Source organism: Anguilla anguilla, chromosome 1, assembly GCF_013347855.1.
Source record: "Anguilla anguilla isolate fAngAng1 chromosome 1, fAngAng1.pri, whole genome shotgun sequence".
NCBI classification, from domain to species: domain Eukaryota; kingdom Metazoa; phylum Chordata; class Actinopteri; order Anguilliformes; family Anguillidae; genus Anguilla; species Anguilla anguilla.
The window spans coordinates 30,512,147-30,539,926 of NC_049201.1; the positions used below are offsets into that span (position 1 = coordinate 30,512,147).

Sequence of the window (27,780 nt, forward strand, 5' to 3'; positions counted from 1 at the left end):
TACATGGAATTAATTTTATTCTCTCACCTCCAGCATGAATCCCATCCACCATTTTATGAACTTAAAATCACACTCCAGTCAGCGCATAACTTTGGCACCAGATAACTTCCCAGATGTACACCTGTCATTATGTCACTATCTTTCCACAGTCAGTGCTGAGAAAATGCAGGGGTGATGTTTCAAATACAGGCTACTAATTACTTCAAGTACTTAATTACAACTGGAACCAATGTGCCTACGTCAAACATGGCCTGCTACATTAATTTAGAATAATAAACCATAATTACTTTAGAATGATACAAAAACATTTAAGTAGGCCTATATCATATTATAATTTATTTAACACACGTGAGAAAATGCTTCAAGAGGATGATTCGACAATGATAAGTCAGTGCGTCGTAAATCTGGCAACCTTTCCGAGCTGCTTCCCAACCGCTACACAGCGCAAGAGCTAGCAACGGCAGCGGCGACTGTCAGGCTACGCATAAGGAATACTGCTATAACTGGCTAACAACAGTGGAAAGGGGGATCTCTGGAACGCAGTAAGTAATATAAATAAAGGGAAATGTCAAACGTGTCTCTTATAGCATCATCATGTCCAGTTGGTAAACGCCTCGGCTCGGCAATTACCGCCCAGAAATAGTTTAGTTGTATAAACTGAAAATATTTAGCTTGGGAAATATTCTCGGCGCAACACTGTCATCGTTGTATGATATTTCCAGCAAGGCCTGCAGAGGGGGTCGATACATAGGCGTCATTATAACGTTGCATTTTATGCGCAGGTGATTTTCCTTCCCACCCCTCGGCATATACAACGTGTTTTTAATGCATCTGCATGAGATAAAATCGTGTAAATAGTCTTCATTTTCCAGCCACATGCACATTTTAAAGTCAGCTGATGATTTGATTGTAGTACAGAGGCCTATTAGTCGACCAACATAGGGCTAGTAGGTTTATAGCCTGCATTGGAATAATATCATTATGAATCCCCAAACCCGCCGACCGCATGTCTGTCTGATTCGATCATTAATGACAGCATGCAATTTCAGATTAAGCAGTTGCTTCTCAACCATGTATTCAAAGTTAAAGCAATAGATTCAAAGTCTCATTCAGTGCAAAATTTCCAGATTTCCTTTCATAAAAGCTGCTGTAGTGTGATTGTCACAGGCGTAATTGTGTAAGTCATTTAGTCTTACTATTTGTAGCCTACGTATCGCAAATCAACGCATTAACATAAATTATTACGCGTACGATAATTTTTAAGTGTTCGTATGCGCATAATAAGCGCAGGGAGATGGAGCTACCTTGAAAAGACGAAAGAGTTTAGCACTGAAAGCAACAACGATTTTTGGCTTGTTGGCCAAAGTTGTGTGTGTGGTAAAATATAAAGCATTTATGACAAACATCCAACACATCACCGACCTGAATGACAAAGCACATTGCTGTTCGAACGATCCCGGGACCCCCCTCCGATGGAATTAAATGGCACTAGTTTCGCAGAAGCGTTAGTTGTGCGACTTTTGATAGCTAATTCATTGTATATTTACTCAAGCCTTTGGGATTAATATGGTTTACGACGAGTGTAGAAACAGGACAAAAGGGTTGATCATTCACGATGCTTTCAAATGGCGTACTTTATAGCTACTTTGGACTTATAAGTTACAGGTATAGGAATATGGTTTCCTGTAATGACGCAACATGTCAGCATATGATTTACCCCATTCCATAAGAAATGTATCACATAGGCCACCTTCTCATATACGGCGGTACCATATGCGGCTGGCGTAGTCAGTCTGCATCAGGGCCAGGGATACAGTTACACTTCCTATTTAAAAAATAAATATAAAAATACAACTATAAAATACTGCTGCTGCAATACAATGTTGGGAACTACATACATTAAACGTTCTTAGCAGTTCTGAGTTTTTATTTAAATCTGTATGTAGATGTGCCTGTGTGCGCGTATGCTTGTGGAGCTACTGTGTGTAAAGTCCGGCTTTCAAGATACATTAACCGAAAAGTAATCTATTGTAAAACAGATAATTGAAAGTGCATTTACATGTAGACAAATAGTCTGTACTGGGGTCGGTCGGCTCTTCCTTATCCTGTACAGCATTTTAAGTGTATTTACTACATAATATGTGTAGCAGAGCGACTTTCAGAAACCTGTTTGCTACATAGTGTACACATACAACCTATGAGCATATTTAAATTCTAGTCATTTACAACATGGGACAATAATATAGGCTATGTGGTTTCATGATTGTCAGCTATCTTGATTTCTCAGCTGGCTTGAAATATGTGTCTCCTGTCTTGCTGATATATTTGTAGGCCAGATTTATGTTTTTTATTTCATTTCTGTAAATTGGCTATATTTTTCGGTTTTTGAGATTTGATGTTTAGATTTTCATAAGTAATGTAGTGTATCCAAGATTAAAATGTGAAAATTGTGCATTTAATTAATTATATAATTTGATGGCTCCAGAAAACAGATTTTTTTAAATATAAACATAATAAAGACCTGCTGTTTATTCCCTTAGCACAGAGTGAAACATCAACCTTTTTTCCAAGCAAATAATGACTTGCAAACATATCTGCTCATCCTTTCATATCTAAGCAGGGAAATTAATAAGATTATCTCTTATTTTCATAAGGATCAGCTTTGTTAATTCTGTTGAGAAAAAGTACAGCTTTGGACTGTTTGTTAATAAACCAGCCTTGGCATAGCTACAAATCCAAGTAGTCCTTTAGTGATTGCATGGTTGAAAAATAATTGCTAAATAATTGATTGAAGATATAGTTGCATACTGTGTGCAAGTTTGGTTTTGATATCTTGTGGAAGTTATCTCTCATTTTCTCTGACATGTGTCTGATTTGCTCTTATCATTGGTTTACTATATTTCTCATTCTATCTCCCCAAACCTACCCTCTCGACCACTAAACGGGTTTTACCACAGTAAGCAAATACATGCCTGCCAGGCTTCCAGGGATATATACTGTAAGCAACTAATTGCCTGAGGTCATACAAAAACCTTCCTTTTTCAATTGTACCAAGTAAACAGATAAAGCTACTGTAGCAAGCCAGGAGTCAGCTGTTTTGAACCTGACCAGCTGTTAATGATTTTGCCAGTGTAATCTTTCAGTTGCATTCAGGGCAGAGTGTGTTGTTTTTCTCTTTGTGCACAAGGTGCAGTCTCGTCTGATTAGGCCAGGTAACCATGTGACGCATCGGAGCCAGTCAGAGGTGAGTGAGTCTTGCGGGCAAAGAGAAAAGCACCCAAAATGAAAACACAATTTAAAGGAATTTTAAATCAGTATAGAATCAGTAGAGCCCTTTTGTACAGTATGGCATACATCTGATGATACTTTTCAAACTCTTGGATGTTACTGTACAGGAGATTGCAAATGGCTTGACTTATAATTCACTTGAAATGTAATTTTTTTCTTCACAAATACAGTTTAGCATGTTCATTTCTCCTCACCACTGGATTTGCCAAATTGTGCTTGAATAAAAAAATTACATTTTTATTTGTGTCAATTGACAGATGTTGATTTGTCAATTGTAAGTTGGTGTCGAGTCCATATCCCCTGAAAATGTTAGCAGGCTGGTTTTCCCCAGCAGCTGTACCCCAACTGAAAGAACTTTAGACTGTACAAGGCTTCTTGGCTTCAGAACCATACAGTTTGTTGTGTGATGTATCTGCATTGTCCTCAAAATATATGGGACCAGTAGAGTGAATTATTATAATAATTTTTTTGCTATATACTTTTGGATTTGAGCTTGAAAGATGAATATGTGACAAAGTTACAGGCAATCCGCTTTTATTTCATGGTATTTGCATGCGTATATGTTTTACCATTTTACATTTTATCTTGAGTCCCCACATTTTCAGGTCTGCAGATGTAAGTTAATAGATGACTGTTTAGTAAGTCACTATTGCTCAGGTGTTTCCTTTTGCACGGATTATGCACACATAAAAAAGCAGTAAGTGTCTAGTCTTGGTTTTAGCCTTTGATTTCATATGTGGAGACTGCACTTGGAGTCAGAGGCATACACCATCACGAAGACCAAAGCACTAACTGGCTGAGAACAACTAATCTGTATGTTGAGAGGACAGAAATTTCATTAACCCCTTCTGTAACGCCCCCTTTTTAAAACACGCCTGGAAATGACAAATAATAAAGTGGTTAAAATACTTGAAGCCTTTTGACTACAGGCATAATTACTCTAAATATTACTGAAACAAAGTAACAGAAGCTCAGACACAGTGTAAGTGGAAGCTTATTTCTCACCTAAGAGATTTTTTTTACAGACGTTTGAGGCTCTGCCTGTTCAGCTTAGAAACACAATGGAGTCACAGAAAACACTGGACAAATTCTGGTTCAAACTTGATGACAATACAACCAAAAATGTATATTCTGCATTGTTTTTTCTGAGCTCTCGCCTCCGCCCCCCCACCCGCTCTCCCCTTGCCACCTCTAGCAGATCTGGAAGATTGTAGAAAATAACTACACCTGTCTAGTTTAATAATCCATTGATTGAGGTCCATGGATTGAAGTTTTAGTCAAATACCCCACCACCATCAACATGTCAAACACATGCCACAATTTCACATGCTATATTTATTATTGAAAATCAGAGCTACTCTTTATAACCATATTGAATAATAGTAAAAATATTTTGAGAATGTATTTAGATACTCGCTGAAATAAAATGCGATCCAGCTCTTCATTGAACATGCCCTCGGCTGTGGAATCAAAGCTGTTTTCACTGTCCTCCCCAGAAACATTCACTCAGACGAGTGATTTCTTTCAAGGCCTCCAAATGCAGAGTCTCCTGTTTAGACTTAGATATTGCAGAATAGTTTTTTGTTGTAAAACAACAACCTTATTAGGTAGAAAGTCTCCAGAGCTTTTTTGCCTTTGCGTACTGAAAAATGTTATGGTTTGTGTATGCAGGAGAAACAATGTCTGGACTTTTATGCAAGCCTAAAAAACTATACACTGTTAAAAATGTAATTTCATTGGCTGAAATGCTTCTCAGTCATCATTATAATAGCTTGGCATTGTCTGGCTATGTACTGGGAAGAAGTTGTGCTCTCCATGTCACGTCATTGCTAGCTGCGAGACTGCTTGGCCAGTGCTGGTCAGAGAACCTTGTAGGTGGGCTCATCTTGTTCCAGAGTGTATATATAAACCAAAGATAGTAACATATGGTCTGTAGTATTAACAAACAGTACTGTTGTCTTGTATGTCAGGGTAAAATGGACAACAATGATAATTCCTCTGGAGTATTGCTAAGTATACAGTGGCCATTCTATCTATGTTTCTTGGAGTTAGCACGTTTTTGGGACTCAAAACTTCTGTGGATTTTGTTCATAGGACCCTTGCCATGATAAGGATACCTTTAACCTTGATTCAAATCATCTCCATTTCAAATATGCATAGAAGGGGAGGACCCCCAAACCTGTTTTGCCTCCCCACATGTTACAAAATGAGGTATTATTGTCAGTAAAACATTGGCATTGTAAAATAATTTATAGAGATAGAACCGTGAGTTTTAACCCTTTCAAACTGTATATTGTGTGACCAGACTGATTGAAAATTTCAGTGTACAAAATGCAATGAAGACAAATAAACCTATGCAGGCCTGAATATGGGTGACTTAAGGGTTGAGAAGGATAGTATAGAAATATCAAGTACAGCCATGTGGAAAGTCTTGAAAAAGAAAGAAACCACTGGTGGAATCATAAACGAACACTGTATAGGTCAGCCAAGGAACACAGTTGATGACAGACAAATCCTGAGAGCTGTGAAGAAAAAACTTAAATCGATGGTCAGTGATATCACCATCAGTCTCCAGGGGACAGGGGTGAAAATATCACAAGCCAACATAATGTAGAATACTTTGAGAGCAGAATTAGAGGCCCTGCAAGATGCAGACCTCTTATCAGCAGCAAGAATCAAAAGGCCGAATTAGAATTTGCCAAAAAAAATACAGGTGAGCCAGAACAGTTCTGGAACAAAGTCTTATGGACAGATGAGACCAAAATAAACCTTAACGAAACTAATGGAAATCCAAGAGTGTGGAGAAAGGAAGGAACTGCCCATGATCTAAAGAGGAGGTAGCGTCACAGCTCGCCACTTCTGGAACAGGCCCTCTCATATTTATTGATCATATAATAGAGGATGGCCACAGTAGAATTAATTTGAAACTGTACAGACACATTTTGTGTGACTAATTACAAAGAAATTTGTCAAACTCTTCAGCCAGGGCTTCATCTGACAAAAAGACAATGACTCCAAATGCACTGCCTATGCAACCAAAGCATTAATTATTGGGAAAAAGTGTAAAATTTTGGACTGGCCAAGTCAGTCACCTGATTTAAATCCATTCAAGTATGCATTTCACTTGCTGAAGAGGTGACTGAAGACAGAAACCCCCCATAATAAAGAAAAGTGGCTGCAGTGGCGGCATGGAAAGGAAAGATTTCAAAAGAAGATACCAAATGATTTGTGATGTCTATGAGTTGTAAACTTGATGCCGTTATTGCATTAAGGGCTGTGCAACTAAATATTAGACTTTATTGCTTTGATTTACTTTTATGTTAATCTGTTAACTTTTGCACAGCTGAAAATGGGACTCAGCATTAAAACAGCTGTTTCTGCAAAATGGTAATACATGCATGCATGTAAGTACCAAGAAATGAGAGCAGATTGTCTGTACCTTTGTCTCATATCTAAATGCCTTTAGCATAAATAACAAATGTCACTCTACCATGGTCATACTTTTGGTGCGTACGTAAACAGATGCATCCATTATCTATAGCAGCTTATCCTGGGTAGGGTCGCCGGGGATGCTGGAGCCTAACCCAGCATGCATTAGGCAAGAGGCAGGATTCCACCCTGGACAGGCCACAAATCTATCACAGGGCACACACACCATTCACTCATACTTATGGGCAATTTAGAGTCTCCAAGAGGCCTACCTGCATGTCTTTGGACTGTGGGAGGAAACCGAAGTACTCGGACGAAACCCACGTGGGCATGGGGAGAACACAAAAACTCCACACAGAAAGCAGCGATTCGAACCCACAACCTTCTTGCTGCGAGGTGACAGTGCTACCCACTGTACCACCGTGACGCCCATATATAGGGCTTGACATTAACATCTGCCACCCGACAAATGTGGGTAGAATTTGGTAGTGGTGTGTAACTTACTCACTCTAACCAGCAACTTTGGTGGGTGACCTTTTGGTAGCATTTTATATGAAAGAAACCACTGTAGTTTACAAAAGACATCTGAAATAAGTCAATTCAAGGCATTTAACTACACAGGCAGGCACGCCTTCAGTTAACCTAAGTTTGTGAAGTCTTTTCCCTGACATTTCTTACTGGCACCAATGAACCCGATATTCTTGGGTTCCCAATTCAAGACCAAAACCCCCTGTTTTCTGGGTGTCATTCCCACCTTGCTGAGGGACAAAGCCAGTTCTCAGGCTCTTTTTTTCTTTTTGTTAACAACTCTTGATTGATTTTCCAAGAACAAACAAATATAAGAAAGGGATAGCATTGCGATGCATATGCATGGGGGGGCATGGTTTAAATCTGCTAGGGCAATGAAAAACAAAATGAAAAAAAGTCACATTCATAATAAATAAAAGGTACATACATGTATTCTCAGGCTCTTTCATCAGCCGTCACAACACTTTTGCACCTTGGAAGTGGCCAAGATATATTTTTATTTCCTCATACCAAAGAAGGACAAGGGCTTTTGTCCCATCCTGAGTCTAAAAGGGTTCAACATTTTCTTAAAATGCTAGTCTTTTCCGGATGCTCCGCCTCTCGTATCTCCTCTCATCTATCCGGTGCGGTATCTGGTTCGCTACTGTAGACTTAACCGATGCATATTTTCACATTCCCACAGGAAGTACCTCTGTTTTTTCTTTGCCAATGCGTTCGAGTACAAAGTTCTCCCTTTTAGCCTGGCTCTAGTCCCTTGCTCATTTACAAAGTGCATGAATACAGCTCTAATCCCTCTCTGACGTCAGGGCATCCACATCGCAAATTACCTTGATGATTGGTTAATTTGTGCTCCTACAGAGGAACAGACTAGTAGCAATACAGAAAGGTACTGGTCCATCTGCTGAAATTGGGCTTGACCCTAAACAGGAAAAAAAGCTGCGTTGTCCACTCGAGAACAGTGATGTATCACAGGTGATATGAAAACTTCTCTGTCACCACAGAGGACCAATGTCTTTATGGAGAGCTTTTCCCAATTTACTGTAGAGAAGCAAGTAAACTGCAGCCCCAGACCAGGGGAATGGTGTCTGTGCCTCACCATTGTGCAGGCCATTTAGTTTCGCTTTGGGAAAGCTCAAGTAGACCTCTTTGCTACTCAAGAAACCACTCCTTGCCCCCTGTGGTATTCCCTGGTGGGCCCCAAGGGGACGCTAGGCATTGACACCTTGGCAAACTGGTGGCCTCAGGTTCTGCTATGTGCTTTCCCTCCATTTCCTTTCTTGTTAGCAGTTCTGATGAGGATAAAGGCATCGAGGGCCAGGGTCCTGCTCGTTGCTCCAGACGGGCCCCACCAGCCGTGGATGTCCAATCTGATGGAGTTGCTTGTGGGGTCATTATTGCGTCTCTCAGTCAGAGCAGACAGGCTGAGGGTCTGCTCTGGCACCCAAATCCAGGGATCTACAGCCTGCATCTCTGCATTCAGAGATGCCCTTCTGCACGCCACTGTTGTAAAAAGCTGTTATTTGAGCATTCATGGCTTTTCTGCTGACTTGAATAAGTCTGCCCGTTCTCCTCTTATCTGTCTCAGTAACAAGGTGTTTTTGCCCACAGAACTGTCACTCACTGAATGTTTTTCGTTTATTACACAAATCTCTGTAAACTGTAGAGACTGTACTGCATGAAAATCCTAGGAGGGCAGTTGTTTCTGAGATGCTGGAACCACCACGTCTAGCACCAACAGTCATCACGGTCAAAGTCTGCGTATTTTATATATTGAGTTGCAGCCACTTTGGAGGAGCAGGCTGTTTGTGATAATGAGCAGGTGTACATAATGAAATGGCCACTGAGTGTATAGGGTTTATTGAAAACCATGTCATTGGGCATTACAGTTCCAATAAGAGGAAGCCTTTTTTTCCTTCTGAGTGATTTTTCCGCTCTATCATGCTGGAATTTGTTTTTGTATTCCTCATAATATATTCTCTGTGAACAGGCATTCATTATGGCCCACACTGGGGGTAGGGTGGGGTTTCTTGCTGTTTGTTTGTTTTTTTACATGAGGAACGTGGAGAGTAGAGGAGCCCTGTAGGCAACGCTCCTTTTTTAAAAAGAATATACTCTAAATAAATGAGAAGCATACATTTAATTTAATCATACATCTTACAACAAAACCATTTTGAAGACAAGTGTTGTAGTGCTCCTTTACTGTAAATGCGCTCTTTATTTATCCATTTTTATTTGAGCACTGTGTCATGCACCACTTGAAAAAAAACCCTTCTGCTTTCCGAGGCTGCATGTCTTCTGCCGTGAATCTTTATTTCCTTTCTTACAGAATGTTATCGCTCTGGCCTTTCATACCATCATTGCATCTCAGCTCCACCAGGGAACATGACAGATGCCCAGCATCACATCCATAAATTATTCAAAAGTTAGTGGTAGGTAGGCACTCAGAAGATCAATACTCGTTCTTTAGTTCCCCACTCCATGGCAAGACAGATGACTTGGATTTTCACACCCCCCCCCCCCCCCCATACACACACCCATATAAATATAAGCCACAAATGAGGAGGCGATGAGGTGATGAGGTCACTTCCAACCCCGTAAACAATGACTTCCTGGACAGGGGTGCTTGTATTGCGCTGTACATACAGTCTTGAGTTATTTTTGCATTCCCATTGGTCAAAGAAACTACAATACATGTCTGGATTCCTCCCTGGAACTTATATGCAGTACACATGTATGATCCCATGTAAGATTCCCATGTCGAATTAGGCATATTAACTAAATGTGCATAAGTTCAGCAAATTCTAAATGTACCTTTATGGCTAAAACTTTGTAAAACCTTTATAATTTTGATTATAATTTCCAAAGTTACCAGAATTCACATGAAACTGGCTGTCTCCATCTGGCCACCCAATCTCGCCCTACATCTGATTGGCTGCTCAGTCTCTTCCAGTCTCTACCCAGTTTGATAGAAATTAGTTTTCAGTCAACCAGTCTGGATAAATTAAGGTAAAATAAAATAAAATAAAAAAAATATTTTAAAAATCTTATTGATCGAGAAACTTAAAAAAGCTATATTTCTATTCAAAGTGGTTCTTTGAATTTTTTTTTATTTTATAGTGATTTAGTGTTTAGTAAGTTGTCCGTTTTGATAATTGTTGAACTTTCCAATTGATTGTGAAGAAGCAATAATATATGCATTTCAGTTCTGAGGCAGAGAAAAAGAGTGATTTTTATTGAATCCAAGCCTGTCTGTCTGCTTTTTGAGACATTTATTTATTTATTTTTTATTTTTATTTTTATTTATTTTTTTTTTATTTTTTTTTACAAAACTTTAATTTTCCTGCTATTTACTAGATATGGAGACTTGTAGCAGAAAAGTCATTTTGATCAAATCAAAGTAACTTTTGAGTCTGATGTAACGGTGGTGATTGAATGTAGTCAACATGTCTTTAAGTTAAGAGGCTGAATGAGCTATGGAAAAATGGGGAAAAGGCCTAACTGAAAAGATCATAGAGTTCCATAATAGCAAAAGTACAAAACTTTAACTTGATAAATTACAAATAAAATACTTCAAATATTTATGAATGCTGACTTTTGGCTATTATGACCGTCAGAATGGACCTTTCATTTGACTATATTTGTTGTGTTCAGCAATCAACATTAACTTGCTAAAATGTTTGTGAAGAAGAAAACAACACTTGCGTGGATTAATAAGTTGAGGTCAAGGGCTAATTTTGGCGTATTTCTGGCCACAGTTTTTTTACCTAATGATGCAGGTTGCCTATAGAAACATTTAGAGAGAAAAAACATATAGACATGTCAGTTAGTTCCCTCTATAGTAATTTTCAGAGAATTTAACAGAGTGTATGCCATCTTCAGAGTGGTGCTGTCTATAAGGTGGCCAATTCTCAAAGCATATACGAATCCTGCCCATAGACTGTAGAGAAATATGGACAAAGTCACTGTGACGTCACCCATTGTCTCTCCTTAAGTCTCGGTGAAAAGAGTTTTGAAACCCAGGAAGTGTAGTTTGTGAGCGCCGCCATGTCGTACAAATTGGAATCATGTGCTTGTGTTTCTGTGTAATACTGAGCAGTAGGGACATGAAGTCTCATCCACTAAGCATGTGAGATACAGTGACTTGGTTGTGACCCAAACTGTCCCTAATTCGTCCAAGTATTACTGTCTTGTCCAAATAGCACAATAAATTATCGCCACATGTGGGGACAATAGACGAAGAAAAAACACCTATTGCGACGACTTCTTCTTGTGGGGAAAAAAATTATTGACATTGTATTTTTACCGTATTGTTAGCATTGACACCTATGCTGGTGCCAGCCGCACTGGCACTTGTGAGCAATGTCTCTCAACAAGACAAGGAAGTGAGCTTCAGAAATGCAGCCCGGTTTTGGCCGCTTGGTCCTGCCTTGTGGGTATGGGTTTTATCCCCTGCCATGGCACCTTTTGAGCTGTAATCCCTTCTCTATGTTACCTTCTCTGCCTTCTACCTGTCAGAATAAAGCAAAAAGATACAATGATAGGGGTGGTTTGGACTTTTCCTTTTTTTTAAAAAAAAATACTGCAATTCTTACACATAGTAATAGTAGGACAGTTTTTGATAGTGGTTTGGCTGAATGCATCTGAAATATTGATACATTTTTATTAATTGTATGATTTGTTTTCACAAAAGGACACTTTTCTAGACTTGAATTATTATGTACTGCTAATACAACACCACACGTTTTGTTGCATTTTCACCTTTGAATTATATAAACAGGGTACCTGAATTGTTACATTGTGTTTTAAAGTCTAATAACTAGATTGCTCAGACCCTTACAAATTGGAGTCCAATGTGCCCTGAGTAGACATGTAATTGGGAATTAATGTAAAAATGAATGAATGGCCTTATATAATGCTGTCTTAATGTCTAATAATTGTCCTTAAAGTGAAGGAAAAAGCACTTTAGAACAAATCATTATTGTTAACTAACATGCCACATTTTCTGTAAAAGGTCACTCGCTTGTAATCATTTAATTGCAAATGAATGAATCCTCCAGTTTTAATGTCTATGACATGGGAAGGTGTTACATCATAACTGAAGTGTTGAGAAGTGACAGAGATCCTAAGCCCTATCCTGAAGGCTTGTGGTGTCTGCAGGTTTTTTAGGTTTCCTTTCAGTCCAATTTAGGCCTAGGTAACTAGGTGTGTGGATTCTTTAGCCAATCAGAAACTTCAATTGAGCACCTAAAGGGATAGTTCACTTTCTGGAGTTTTGTAAATATTTCCATTTTAGCCCATGTTTTGATTGGCAAACAGAACACAGTATCAAAAATATCCTTCATAAAACACAGACAAATACAAAAATATTATTTTATGAAGGATAGTGACAGAAGCTTCTCAATGACAGGTGTCGGAGCATCAGTGGGCTTGTCGTTTATAGTGAGAAAATTCACTTCAGGTAGCTCCAAAGCAGCTTATACAGAGACACCATAGGTTTTGAAATTGGGGCACATGTACAAGATAGTGGCTAAATGTAGCTTCACATATATTCACTAATGCTCCAGAAGCACAGCTTCTAACTTACATCATCCTGATTCTGACTAATAGAGCAGCACACATACACACACACACACACACACATTTTATTAACATGGAATACATACTTTATACATTTTATATGCCATCCCACACTGAAAAGAAATATATGTAAAATATATTTTTAACATATTTTAACAATATATGTAAATATTAAAAATTGGCACATGAAATATATTTTGTTTAAATATATTTCCATATGTAAAATATATTTTTAACATATATTTTAACAATATATGTAAATATTAAAAATTGGCACATGAAATATATTTTATTTAAATATATTTCCATATGTAAAATATATTTTAAACATATTTTAACAATATATGTAAATATTAAAAATTGGCACATTAAATATATTTTGTTTAAATATATTTCCATATGTAAAATATATTTTTAACATATATTTTAACAATATATGTAAATATTAAAAATTGGCACATGAAATATATTTTGTTCAAATATATTTCCATATGTAAAATATATTTTTAACATATATTTTAACAATATTTGTAAATATTAAAAATTGGCACATTAAATATATTTTGTTTAAATATATTTCCATATATGTTTTCTGACTATTATAATGTGAAGACATTCTGTATAGAATTTATTTTTAAACCATGTTGTATATCGATCATAAAAAATATTTCATGTCAAGGTTTGAGATTTTGTCCCAGGAACCCCATATGAGAAAATTTTAATTAGATATGATTATGACTGTACACAGATGGGTAGTGAAACCTATGATTAGAATGGATTCTTAATTGTCTGCCATTGTGATAAATTAGTGAAACTTTACTATTCCTCATTTGCAGGGGACCTAACTTCCACAAGGATGTCTGGGGTTTCCTTGACCCACAGAATCAAATAGACAACAGCTATTCAAGCACAAGTACTTGACCTAAACATGCCACATCCATTCATTTTAGTGTACATTTCATAGCTAGGAGTGTAGGCTAATTGTATACCTTTGCATATTTTTGTCCATATATTTCTTAGCCAAAATGTACTGTGCCATATATTTATGCATATATTCTTGTCCATATATTTCTAACCAAAATATACTGTGACATATTTTAAACATATATTCAAATGTATGTTCTGTATATTCTGAATATAAGAAATATATTTGAACAGGAATGAACATATACTGACATATAGTGCACATATATTATGGATATATGGAAATTTATGCCAATATATTTCTTTTTGGTATGGGATATGTTTTAAAGGTTTGCTTTGTTTTTCTCTGTACATGTTTGATGTGCTCTTGGTATACTGTATATTGTCAAGCCAGCTACAGCAGTCTTTTTTTTCTGTTGAATTCTGAAATACATTTTAAGTAAAATGATATTATGTTGTCTCTGGCTCCAAAGACTGAATAATCAAATGCTATTCCATCATATTTCCATTGCATTGTGAGAAGTGCATCTTTCTGTTTAAATAATAACTCACTACTGAGGTCTGCATTATCTTATGCTACAAGGAAATAATAATAATATAATAATAATAATCATTTTTAAAATAAGCAAAAACTTTTGCGTTATTTGTTATATGAAATGATGCAGTCTGTCTTGTTTCAGAAGTGGTTTGTTGTGATTTTTCTTTCTTTCATTTTCTTAATTTTTAGGTTCCACCTGTATCCACAGGAATCAAACACTTCAACTGATAATTCCAAGACACTCTCTACAAAGGTACTGTACTCTAGGGGAGGGGAACTTACATGTGTCTTTGTTATTTAAAGGTTATAAAAAGTAATAAACCTTTATAAAATTCTAACAAAAATGAAAATATATGTGTTGTCATTTTATGATTGTCATTGGAAATTGGTAAGTAACCTAATTTCTGAGTCCATTAATTCCTTAAGTCCCAAATCGGTTTATGTGCATTCATTCTGTTTTTTCCGATATCTATAAATTGTTTAACAATAACAGTTCCTTATTTTGTAACACCTGGGTTTCGAAAATAAGTTTGGGGGGTCCTCACCTTCTTTGTATTTTGAAATACACAGACAACACACATCACGGTGAAATCGGTATGCCTGCCATTTTCAGGCTTTTGTTAAAAAAGGGGGGTGATACATGAGGGGGCTAAGTAAACCCATTCTTCTGGCATTAAACATTGCAGAATGGTTGATAGATGTTTGGATTTGGACAAAATAATTAATATATGGGAGAAACTGAAGGGAATTCACATTTCATTCTAAAGAAATACATACATTGTGTGTTAAGCAGGGTTATGAATCTCTGGTGCAACAGTGAATCAATAGATGTATAAATACATTGGCCTTGATAAGTTATGGGGATATCCCACATCACTTGAGAATGAAGCAATACATCAGAACATACTGTTGTACAGCTCAGATCACAAACAGTGAACTCAATCTTAATTCTAAAGATTTAGATAAAATGCTAGGAAAGCTAGGAAACTGCTTTGAAGCAATTCAGTTATTTACTTTACTGAAATTTAGCAGATGTTCTTGGCTGCAATGCAGTTGCTCTGTCTTATCTGTTCTACAATGCAAAACTCACCAACACACTCGTCCATGGGCAATTTTGTCCATGATATAAGCTGTATTATAAAAGCTCTTCATCTTAAGCTTGTGTTTGTTGTACAAACAGCCAAACCCACTATGCAGCCCTCTGTAGCCCTATCTCACTCAGTGGTGTCTTGCGTCCTCTCAGTCAGAAATTCACTGGCTGAGTTATCTGCAATTTATCCATCACTCTATCTGTGTAGACTGCTGGTCTGCTGTGCATCATCTTTATTTCATCATTGCTAATTTTTTCAAAATGTATTTTCATTATTTAGATAGAGCTAAATAAAGATCAAGATCTGGCTAAATGGCCTGATCTCACCTGCAGATGTTCCAATATTCTGAGGTCTACTAACAACTGGCTGTATAATCAAAGATTTTATAGACTAAACGGGTGGACAGCTCCTGTATTTCGTCCATCCTCTCTACATCCTACAGCAACGGGAGGTTTGGCTAGGCTCTGGTGCAATTTTACAGTTCATAAATAGCCAAATTCCAGTTGAAATATTTTGGCTTCAATGGTAGGGAGACAGTGCTTTCAATGAAAAGAACATGAAGGTGAGCATCTGGTTGGTCTATAAAATCTTTGGTTTGTCCTCTTCAGGGTATGAATTGCCTTCCTTCTGAATGGTGCTCTCCCTCGTGTAACTTGCGAAGTAAGCAGTAATGGTTAGGGAACTGGGCTTGTCATTCACTGTTGTACCCTGCATAGTACTTAACCTGAACTTCTTCAGTGAAATGTCTGGCTACATAAATGGACTGGCTGTATAAATGGACTGTATGTTAAAATGTAATCACTTCAGGTCTAGAGAATCTGCTAAAGGCCAAAATGTAAAGTAATTAATATGAAAAATGTTGAAAATTTCAGCCTTGGGAGAGCTAAATGATGATGTAGCCAAACAGTAGACACACATAGTAGCAGCCTTGTTTAGGTTAGAGCTCCTACAGTTTTCCGCATTGTCTAATTAATACAGTAGGATACTTACTGTTTATAGGTGAAACTGCAGCTGCCTTGACTTTAAGTCCCACAACACACATCCACATCGGCCTAGAGTACCTACTGTAGAGTGCAGCAAAATACTGTCAAGGGTGCACATTGTTAGTGTTCAGAGGCATTTTCATTGCCATTGTTGATATAGAGTAGTAAGTACACTGAGAATGTGGAGTTATGTAATATTCATCACATGATTTTATTCATCAACCTCATCAGGAGTGAGACATCAAACATGAAGCAGCAATACCTTGAGCAAATCTGGATTACAGTCTATGATTTTCTGCACAGGTGGTAATCAGTGGTGTGACAGACACATGATAATCATGCATAAATAAGTTCTGATTTCATCAGAGTGCTGATAACCTGAAAGAGGTATGGCACAAATTAGAGTGGAATAATTAATTAGGCAGTGTATCAGGGCCAAGAATATATGCTGCACAGATAGGATACATCGGTTGTGGGGTAATATTCCAGATAAAATGCAAGCTGTAGCTAATGGAATTGATTAAGTCATTTAGCAGTTGTATTAGAGGGCCAATGCCCCCCAACCTGACTACAAAGGGCCAATTGGAGCCCCATAACTGGAACGCAAAGATCGCATACCCAGACTTAGGAGGTTAAGCTGATTTTATCATTTCTAATGCTGCATTGATAACTTTAAATTCAATTCAGCTTCCCCAGGATGGAAACTGGCAAGAATCTGCATGTTTTTAGAGTCTTAAAATCCTTTACTTACGAGCACCCCTGGTATGTTTCAGCTGGGAGATGGCAGTGAATGTGTACTCCACCTCTGTGACCATTGATAACCTGAGTCGACATGACATGCTGGCGTGGGTCAACGACTCCCTGCAGCTCACCTACACCAAGGTGGAGCAGCTGTGTTCAGGTGGGGGTCGTCCCCAATCACCGCCGTCCATGCACCCCACTCCGTGTCTTCACATTTCATTACAAACAAAATGCACACAAACATGAAGCATTTTCAAAGCTTTGAATATTTTTTATTTTTTCTTGTTAGGATTACCAAACATTTCAGCCAACACACACACACACACACACACACACACACCTATACTTGTAGTTCAGACTAATATGTAAAAACTTGTTAGAAATAAGCAAATGTCGTATCACAAATGCATTATCCCGAAGCCTGTCTCTCGTTATTCAGGAGCAGCATACTGCCAGTTCATGGACATGCTTTTCCCCGGCTGTGTCCTTCTGAAGAAAGTCAAATTCCAGGCCAGGCTGGAACATGAGTACATACACAACTTCAAAGTGCTGCAAGCCGCCTTCAAGAAAATGAGCGTCGATAAAGTGAGTGTCTGTTCATCACTTATCCAAAGCCAGTCTATGCATTGTGAACTGCAACGGCAGATATTCAGTGGTTGTCATATTTTATATGCAGTTGGTTTCTATGTGCGGTGAATACCATTCATGTTCCTGGTAGGACATGTAAATAAAAATAACTTGATTTTCCCCTCTCTTCTCTGCAGTTAGGAATGCTTGATCATATATATACACTGCCTGGACAAAAAAAAAAGTCACCGTTTGGATTTTTTGGACAGTGCCCACTGTACAAGCCTCTGGAGGCAGTGTTATGATCTGGGGTTGCTTCAATTGGTCAGGTCTAGGCTCAGCTACGTTATGCGGCAATAAAAGTAAGTCAGCTGAGTACCTGAATGTACTGAATGACCAAGTTATCCCATCAATGGATTTTTTCTTCCCTGACGGCATGTGCATATTCCAGGAGGACAATGCCAAGATTCATCGGGCTCAGATTGTGAAAGAGTGGTTCTGGGAGCATGAGGAATCTTTTTCACACATGAATTTGCCACCACAGAGTCCTGACCATAACCCCATTGAAAGGCTTTGGGATGTGCTGGAGAAGACTTTACGGAGTGGTTCGACTCTCCCGTCGTCAATACAAGATAATGCAATTCTGGACGGAAATAAATGTTGTGACGTTGCATAAGGTTGTCGAAACAATGCCATGACGATTGCACGCTGTAATCAAAGCTGAAGGCGGTCCAACGAAATATTAGAGTGTGCAACTTTTTTTTTGGCCAGGCAGTGTATATATCAGTGCTCACTGATGTGACTTCTGCTGTCATTTTGAGAGAGTGCAGACTAGCATGTGTTCTCTTCCAAAGCACATGTAGTCTTTTATCTGTTCTAATTTTGCAAGTGAGACTCATACAGAGATGGGTCAGAGGAAGGTGCTTCATATTCAGCTCAACAGGCAGATTTGTCGCTATTGAGTGATGAGATGCTATAATACCAGCCGACTGATTTGCCCAGCCATCTTTGGGTGAAGCTAGAGCCAATTGTGTGTCTCCCTGTAGGAATGCTTTCCACAGTCCAGATTGAAAACCAGACTGGTGGGCCAATCCAAGCACTAAAACAGTGCTTTCCCTTAACAGGATGAGACACTAAGCAGCCCCCATAAGCCAAAATAACACACACATACATACTCACACATATATTCAGTTCACATTAAATGAAAGAGCCAGTCTCATGGTTTTCATTTTGTAGCAGAACTTCTGCAAACAAAAATTTGTTTGAACCCATGTAAACATTGGATTTGTGTGTAAAAATTAATTCTGCAATTAAAGACAGAATGTAAGAGTGTATGTGGTGTTAGAGTGAATTATTCTTCTCTCAATTTCTTACACTAAAACAACATGGAATTCAACTCTCTAGAACCTAATATGCATGGGTATTCATCATCCCTAAGTTGAGGACAGTGTATAAAGGACAAAGCACACTGCATTTGGACTGAGAGGAGGCCTCTGTTCCCTTTTTATTTTCTCAACAGATAATCCCGGTTGAAAAACTGGTGAAGGGAAAATTCCAGGACAACTTCGAGTTTGTTCAGTGGTTCAAAAAGTTATTCGATGCCAATTATGATGGGAAGGAGTATGATCCACTGCAAGCAAGGCAGGGCCAGGACATGGCACCAAACCCCAATCAATGTGAGTGTGCTTCTGCACAAACACAAGACACCTAATGGCATTCTGGGTGAAAATACAGGCTTCTGCCACGTCTTCCTGAAATGGCCTGGAGCATGCGGTGGCCTATGGATTTTTATGTAATCTGTACTGACCAGAATGTGAGATTTCATGAGTGACTTGGACTAGCTGTGGTGTTTGATTTTCACCATGTGGTAGCTCCACTCATTATGTGGTCCATTAAGTCACACACTTATATGACCACTGACCTGAAAAACATCTGCACTGCTCATTCACAGAAGAGCCAAATGAGCCAAACTTCATAGATAGTTGGATGTGTTGTTTAGTGTGTATGGTGTTGTGTTTAAAGAGCTAAAATAGATTAAATAAAAATAAAAATAGAGTCAAACAAAGATAAAAGAATGTTGTGGCCACAATCACAATTTCACAGTATGAATGCGTTGTGCATTTTGTGGTCTATTGGAAATATTGACATATATCAGGCTGCATGCTAACCAGCCACTCTTCTCTTCCCACTGTCAGTGCCACAGAGGACATCACCAACAGTACCCAAGAATATGCCCACCCCGCAGCGGGCCCTCAACTCCACCCCCTCCACGGGCATAAGGAAGAATCCCTCTATGGCCAGAAATGGGGGCAGCGATGCTGAAATCATGGAACTAAATCAACAGGTAGAATCCTGAGGAAGGCTAAAGTAAAGTGCTTGGTATTAGTTCAACATTAACACAGTCTTCATGAGTCAACATGGATCAAATGTACACTATCAGAGTTGATTTAACACTTATTTTGCTGTTTATGTGTAGAAGTATCATAACTGGACCATGGACAGTATGAAACCACTGACAATCCTGACACTGAAAAATAAAGGGATATTTCACTTTAGCAAGATTTATATTTAATAGTTTTATAGTACACACACAAACACATGTAAAATCAAAAAACATAAAATTAGCTTTTGTACGAAGACTAAAAGCCAGATAGAATCATTGTGAGTACGGTGCAAGACAGCTTTAAGTGGCCGATGGATGTTATCCACCATTTGACCAATGTTTTTTTTGAGTACACTAGACAAACTGGATAACCCACAATTAAGCACGTCTCTCAAAAAGCATGTAATCGATGGCAGGTCAATTCCCTCTGCAAAACGCTTAGGTAAATGTGCTATGGGCTGTTGATACACATAAAGAAAAGATAAAGCAGGTGAAGTCAGCTAAAGGCATCTCTGCAGTCACAACGGGGTCAAACAGATGGCACAGACAATGATTTGCATCTGTATTTGTTTTGCAAGGAAAATCAATTACATCACATTAGAAAGTAGTCATTGTACTTTGCTGCTATACTGGAAATTCTCGTTCAGTTGCAGATGGCATAAAGAAATGCCTTTTAGACTTTGAGTAGGATTTCAACGACGTGACTGCATTCTTCTCGAATAATGCAAGTCGCATGTTGGAAACATGCCAGGAAATCCTCAAAGGTCTGATTCCAAATGTTGTGTATTTAACCTGAAATGCCAACATTACGGCACTGGTGAGAACACAATAACAGAGCAAGGTTCATATCTATTGATGAAACACCCACCTGAGCCAGGGAATGCAAGATGGGGCAGACAGTATTCTGTGTCGTATCATTCCCAAGACCTCAACTTCTATTCCAGATCTGTGGACCTCGAGATTAACATCTCACCAAGCTGGCACAGCTCAGGGAGTTGTTATGCAGCCAGAATTTAGGGGATTAACTCACATTAAGCATGCAACATGGCAAAGGACTCATTTAAATGAGAATACATGAAATGTACAATAACATTAAGCAACTAAAACATCAATACCAAGCATTGGCTCAGCAGATGCACAGCATAGTCGCAGAACAGCATAGCACAGCACAGAAAACATTCAGAGAAGTCTCAGAGAAACTCACAACATATTTCAACCTCCATAAGAAACCACGTTTCTTTCAACCATTGAGGCTTTTAGGGGTTTTGACCAGAAGCAAGTCTGCACACTTAAATTGACAAAACTCCCTGTAAAACTCCCATGGCACAAGGCAGTTGCACTGCAATAGCACTGGAGAAGTTTTGGGACAGAGGCAAGAAATCTGTCCAAATATTTAGCAAAATGCAATATATCTTTGTTCCATCCGACTCAATACAGAAGGATGCCGAACATTGTCTTGTGCACAGGGGATATAATTGCACTTTTTTATGTCTATAGGCTACATTCCCACATTGAGTCATTTTCAGCTTCACATTTCCACGTCACTGACTTTCTGAAATGTGGAATACTATTTTCACATGTGAAAACAAAACATGTGACTTCAAATAACATAGGTTACCTTTTTCTACTCTTATTTTGTATGATTATTTCCATAGTTCACATGTGTACACTTCACATGTTGGGTGTTCATATGTGGTTTTTGAACACATGCAACGTTTTTGTAAGAGTAATAGCACATACACATCTGCCCATCCCCTGTTTGGCACATTATAGACACATGGGACACTTAACACCAAGGAAATGTTGGAGATCCACTCACTGATTTTTTATAACACTGGAGGTGTCCTTCATTTGCTTGCAGTTTATATTTTCGCCAATGCTCCCATTTTAGTTTGACAGACAAAGGTAACTTTTAATATAGTATCTTATAATTTTAACTATGCCATGCAATGTGCACATCTAGGTAAGTATGCAAAGTGTCTAAAAGCACATTTAAAACCAGCAAATTCAAGTCATGCTTGCAGAGAGTTTCATGTGCTGTGTAGTTCAGGTTTGTAATTTAGACACATGGATGTCGGGAGCAGGTAATCTTTAAACTGGGGATGACTACAGTAAAAAACACTAAAACAGAGCATTAATATAAAAATAGTAATATTTGACACATCAAAATAGCTGCAAAAGAATAAAAAGGGGATTAAAAGTTGTGTAATTCAGGTATGATCTGTTTTTTGTGTACCTGTTTTTTTTTTAATGTGATCGCTTTTCTGAAGCTAATGGAGCTTAAGCTGACTGTGGATGGCCTGGAGAAGGAGAGAGACTTCTACTTCAGTAAGCTACGGGACATCGAGCTCATCTGCCAGGAGCATGAGAGTGAAAACAATCCCATCATCGGCAAGATTATCGACATCCTGTATGCCACAGAGGTAACCAGTCACCACTGCCACCACACCGAGCTCACTGCAGATGATGCAGATGACTGTAACCTGGCTTCCTGTTTTGCTACTGGCCACAGCAAGCACTGGCACATTGGAGAATTTTTTATAGACCTCTGGGGAACCGTCCTCTGTTTTCCATATGCCATGAAATCTTTAATGTGAATCGGGCTCCTTAATGTGAAGCGATTTGCAAGGATTTTCACTCGCAGACAGCAATATCTACGGTGGCTCTGAAGTGCAAAACACAAAAACAAAAAGAAAACGCAAAAACAAAAACTTTCAGCCCTGAGGTGCAGATGCAACATACAACAACAAAAACACTCAGCCCTGAAGTGCAAAACACAAATACAAAAAGAAAATACAAAAACAAAAAGGAGCGGCCCTGAGGTGCAAAACACTAACATACAAAAACTAGTAGCCTACTAGTTTTTGTTTTTGTATGTTGCATCTGCACCTCAGGACCACTCCTTTTTGTTTTTGTATGTTGCATCTGCACCTCAGGGCCGAAAGTTCTGTTTTTGCATTTTCTTTTTGTTTTTGTGTTTTGCACTTCAGAGCCACCGTAAATATCTCCTCAAAAGGCGTTTCATGAAAATCCATTGCTTTCAAATTGCAAACAAAAGTATGATGACCTCTCGCACAGCCCATTCCCTCAAAGTATGGCTTTTCCTCTGCTTGTGCAGAGGGAGGCATGCTTCAGAAAGAATCTTCTATGATCTCACCCATCCTTTAGATAACTAACTGTTACAGAGAAAATAAAGTTACCAAACGATATAGATTTCCATATAGATTAAATATTAAGTGTATGCCACCTTCTTAACAGAGATCTTAGATAAATCACTAACAGAAGCATGGCCCTACCTGTCTCATTTCAAGTGTCCGCTTACAGAAAAGTAGTATGGAAATGTACAAAGCATCACGTTTATTTTTAAAAGTATATTTTAAATACTTTATAAAAACTAAATTGGCCTGTTTTAAGTATACCTAAAGCATCTCCTGAATGCATATAGCTTAACATTTTTAAGTACTTTAAAACCATGATCAAAGTTTACATTTAAGTGAAAGAGCACTTTAAGTACACTACCTGGGATTTAGTTCAGAAAAAGTATACTTATGGCATAGTTTTATAAACTTGTTTTATAAATTTGTATGAGTATGAGGTTTGGCAGCTCTGTGCTTGCCTTCTTGGGGATGTCGGACAATGCCGGAATACGCAAAGTCTCTGCGTCCAGATGCATCTGTAAAGCAACAGCAGCTGTGTGTGTTGTAAATACTGATTTCATTCCGCTTCCTCACCCCCAACACAAGGCATAGTTGATAGTTTTCAAATTCCCATCAGTGCACCACCGACTGAGAAGGAGCACACTTTTGTGTGTGTAAAAGGGCACCACTCGATAAACATACAAGTTGTAGCCCATGTAATGACAATTACAGAGCACTAGATCCTGCGCTTGAATACAATGAAAGCACACACAATAACTACATTTGGAGCAACTGTGATTTGTGTCACAGCTTCGTTGCATGTGACAGTGGGTAGGTTTAATTTGAATACATTACTAATAGCGAAACGCCTGATGTTGCATGAACGCGGTTTTTGAAACGCGTTTGTGGCTTGTAAGTGCAATTTCTATGTGGAACACCTCAATATTGGCAAGTTCATATATGTAATTATACAGTGATCAAATGTGTAATCTCTTAGACATGTAATGGGTTTGTGTCCTTTGTGTTCCAGGATGGCTTTGCTCCACCAGAGGACGAGGACATTGATGAGCAGCCGCCCTTCGACCAGGACGAATACTGAACTGCACTTCTTTCTCTACTCTGCCATCCCTCCTCCGGTTTCCTCAGACTTTCTCTTGTCATGACCTCTGCACGCTCTCTCTCTCCCTTCCTCCTTCACCCTCTCTCTCCCCTGGCCATCTACATGCACCACATTTAAATTTCCTGAATTAAGCGGTCATTTAACCCCTGCCCCTCCTTATCTAGCCAGTGACAGTCTAGCAAGACTTTTTCCTAAATTTGTGACACGTTTTAGCATGGCGTAGAAAATGAGGAATGAACAAATAAAGTTAATGTATTGTATGTCAGGGTAAGGCAGCAGGCTGACCTTTTAGTATTCTGATAAAAAGAGATTTAAGGAACCTGCCAACACCCTTCCCCAAAAAAAGGAGGTATTTACTCATCCGGACCATTCCTGGTAACACTTTACTTGAATTACATGCCATAAACCTGTCATAAAGATGGTATAAAACCTGTCATAACCAGCCATGACAGTATCTTTCTATTAATGAAATGGCATAACACTGTCATAATGTTTACCATGAATTTTACCAATAAAAAAATCAAAATAACAAATTCAAAATGATCCCTGCAGATAATGAAACAATGTCATGACATTTGTCGGAAGCTATAATATGCTTTTATGACTGGTTATGACAGGTGTATGGTAGCATTAGGTAGACCTTTTGGAGTATTGTCCAAGTAAAGTATTACCTGCTTTCTCACCTCTATTTTCAAAGTGTTAAAAATGTATTGACTGGGGTTCATAATGATACCACACATGGCAGTGAGGGGCGGCAGTGTGGCATATTGGTTGGGTAGCAGGTTCTATCCTGGGTTATTCACTGCTGTTGTATCCTTGAGCAAGGTACTTAACCTAAAACTGCTTCAGTAACTATCCAGCTGTACAAATGGATAATTTGTAAAATGTAGCCTATGTAAATCTAGCTGGGTAAGGGATAAGCGAATAACCAATGCAACAAAACCAACTACCCCTGTCTCTGTATCACGTCAGCTGCTCCCATTTGATTACTTGGAAATGTATTATATACAACAAAACACAAAATGGAAAAGCTAGAAAACAGCATATTTAATATGTAAATATTTTTCTTAATGACTTTACTTGTACTTTGTGTATTGTTTCAAGGTTGTCAGTTTAAAAAATGACTGACTTGAAAATTATGACGGTCAGTTTTCTTTCAAGTTATTTAAAACTACTTATTTGTGTCTGACAGAGCATGAAGCTTTATTTTCTCATTTGTTATTAACTTTATTTGCACTGGGGAGGGATAGTACCCTGTCTGAAGAAAAAGGGAAAAGAAACAAAACTGGAGATTATTATTATTCTTATTATTATTATTATTATTATTATTATTATTATTATTATTATTATTATTATTCATAAGGCAAATGAATTATTTTGAATGCTCACCATTCACCTTTTCTCCATATCTCCAGTGAGCATGTCAGTGTCATATTTCTGTTTTTAATAACTATTTTTATGTGGGGATTTGGTCCAAACTTAGTCAAAGCTTTGAGGAATGTGAACTGCAGAGACGTGACAGGTGTTCTGTACAGATGCTTAATATTCTTCAGCTATCATGCCTCAGTGTACTGTGAAATACCTTCAAAATGACTAAGGGCTCTATTTTCTGGCGAGTGCATGGCGCGTTGCAAGCGATCATACTGGAAAAATAATTTTGTCATGGATTTCGACTTGCCAATCAATGGTTTTTGTGGATTATATGCTGTCCAATTTGATGTTGAGACAAATCCCAGAAGCAGGAAAAATGCATACTTTTGCATTTATTGTCTTTTTATTATTTTATGGATTCTTATACTGCATTGTGGTTCCTGGGGTACTATATTTCCTTCTTTTTATTACACCCATCTGTAATGACAAGAATGAAAATAAACATAACTTGAATAATCTTTTCATTTTAATTGACTGTAGTCAAAATGATAGCTACAGTACTGGCACAAATTATGGATAGACTGCATTCATAAAAAGTTTGACGATTCATGCAGTATTTTGCAACAATCTATGTTTGGCATAATAAATCTAATGTGTAAGAAACGTAATATCAACATAAAGCAAAAAGCATCTGAGTTAGAATAATAATCATTACAAATTCCTATATGTATTATTTCATACCAACATAGTTGAGCAATGCATTACTGGTGGAAATTTAATAATCAGCTGGAACACACGTTGCTTTGTCCAGTATTTTTTCTGACATAAAATGATAATATACATGCAAAGAAAAAAAAATTTTTTTGGCTTGTATACTTTATTTCAAATGACTGATAATCATAGAATGTCATTACCATGATCAAGGAGATATTTCAAATATTTTTACTGAATTACTTAAAATTAATGTGATCAAAAGCTGTGAGATTTCAGTAAAAAGAGTGTACACTTGTCTGCAACAATAAGTTAACAATAAATAAACAACATTTAGTTTGAGGTGATCACAAACTGTGTACAATTTAAACAACAAACGTTAACGTTGTCCGATATTACAACTGCAAAGTATGTGTAGGACAGTTGTAACAGAGGTGTGGTACAATTGTAACAATGAAAAATAACAACATAAATCATTAATATCTGCAGTATTTACAGGACAATACAATGTTGGTTCAAAAAGAGCATACTATGCATGGATGTTTAAACCAGCAACCAATTAGGAAAGTCATATTTTTTATTACCAAAAACAGTATGATTGGATGAGATGTGGCTTTGTAATGTTTTAAAAACACTTATTTTGGTTATATAGTCATGTCAATAAGCAAAAATACAGAGACTTTTTTTAGCCAATCTTGTTTTTTGTAGGCTCTACATCATTTGCTGGCCAGTTACTAATCATGCGTGAGGTGGAAACCAGGTTTTCCTCTTCTGTTCCTTTCTGTATGTATGTTCTATTTACATTGTAAATGGCATGCCACTGAGTGCACCCATGCACCGTGCTACATTGATTCCAGATAATAGAGCCCTACATGTCAACCAGAGGCAGGCTGTGGTCTTTAAAGGTGAATGAACAGAGTCATCTCACAAGTTAATGAGTGAAAAGTGTTGACATCTTCAGTGGATGAATGAATTGCTGCTAAATTTCTTGTTTTTTTTTTTTTTTTTGTCTCTGTTTGTATCTGATTGTACGCCTGATTCAATCACCACAAAGGTTGTGATCTGAAAATGGCAAGATTGTGGGATGCAGGAAACCTGGAAAAAAGTAAACCTGACATTAAGCAGGTTTTTTTTTTTTTTTTTTTTAAAGACTTCAAGAAGACTTCAAGATTTCAAGAAGGATGTTAACGCCACTATAGGTTTTGCAGTCCAAGCTGTCCCCACCCTTCCTCTGCAGCTTTTTACAGTTAAACTCCACAGTCACCTGCACTGGACATTCCCACCTGCATCCGCGCACCAGACGCTCAATGGGAACACAGTGGCCATAACATTGGTGTGCAAGACTCTGTTTGAGTTTTATTGATTAAATAAACTAGTGTTGGAAAACATTGA

The 27,780-nt window shown here is 38.0% G+C and overlaps 1 protein-coding gene across 4 annotated transcripts; it reads left to right on the forward strand.

Moving 5' to 3' along the window:
• Positions 1-421: 421 nt before the first annotated feature.
• Positions 422-27,780, forward strand: LOC118225713 (microtubule-associated protein RP/EB family member 3-like). Of its 4 annotated transcripts, XM_035414613.1 has the most exons (10): positions 422-542; positions 3,188-3,244; positions 13,659-13,735; positions 14,474-14,537; positions 17,132-17,259; positions 17,539-17,684; positions 19,186-19,342; positions 19,862-20,010; positions 22,320-22,472; positions 24,217-27,780. In XM_035414613.1, the coding sequence occupies exons 5-10, from the start codon at positions 17,139-17,141 to the stop codon at positions 24,283-24,285; spliced, it is 795 nt and encodes a 264-aa protein (XP_035270504.1). In that variant the 5' UTR covers positions 422-542; positions 3,188-3,244; positions 13,659-13,735; positions 14,474-14,537; positions 17,132-17,138; the 3' UTR covers positions 24,286-27,780. The 4 variants fall into 4 exon arrangements, with proteins under 4 accessions (XP_035270504.1, XP_035270488.1, XP_035270495.1 ...); XM_035414597.1 differs by lacking the exon at positions 13,659-13,735; XM_035414587.1 differs by lacking the exons at positions 422-542; positions 3,188-3,244 and adding an exon at positions 8,519-9,678.

What these genes read in the sequence shown, in the direction of transcription:
- LOC118225713 (XM_035414587.1), top strand. Translation starts at nt 9,635, where the DNA reads ATGCCCAGCATCACATCCATAAATTATTCAAAAGTTAGTGGTAG. An exon ending in TATTCAAAAGTTAGTGGTAG is followed by an intron (nt 9,679 to 13,658) that starts GTAGGCACTCAG and finishes CCTCATTTGCAG; the next exon opens with GGGACCTAACTTCCACAAGG. An exon ending in CAACAGCTATTCAAGCACAA is followed by an intron (nt 13,736 to 14,473) that starts GTACTTGACCTA and finishes CTTAATTTTTAG; the next exon opens with GTTCCACCTGTATCCACAGG.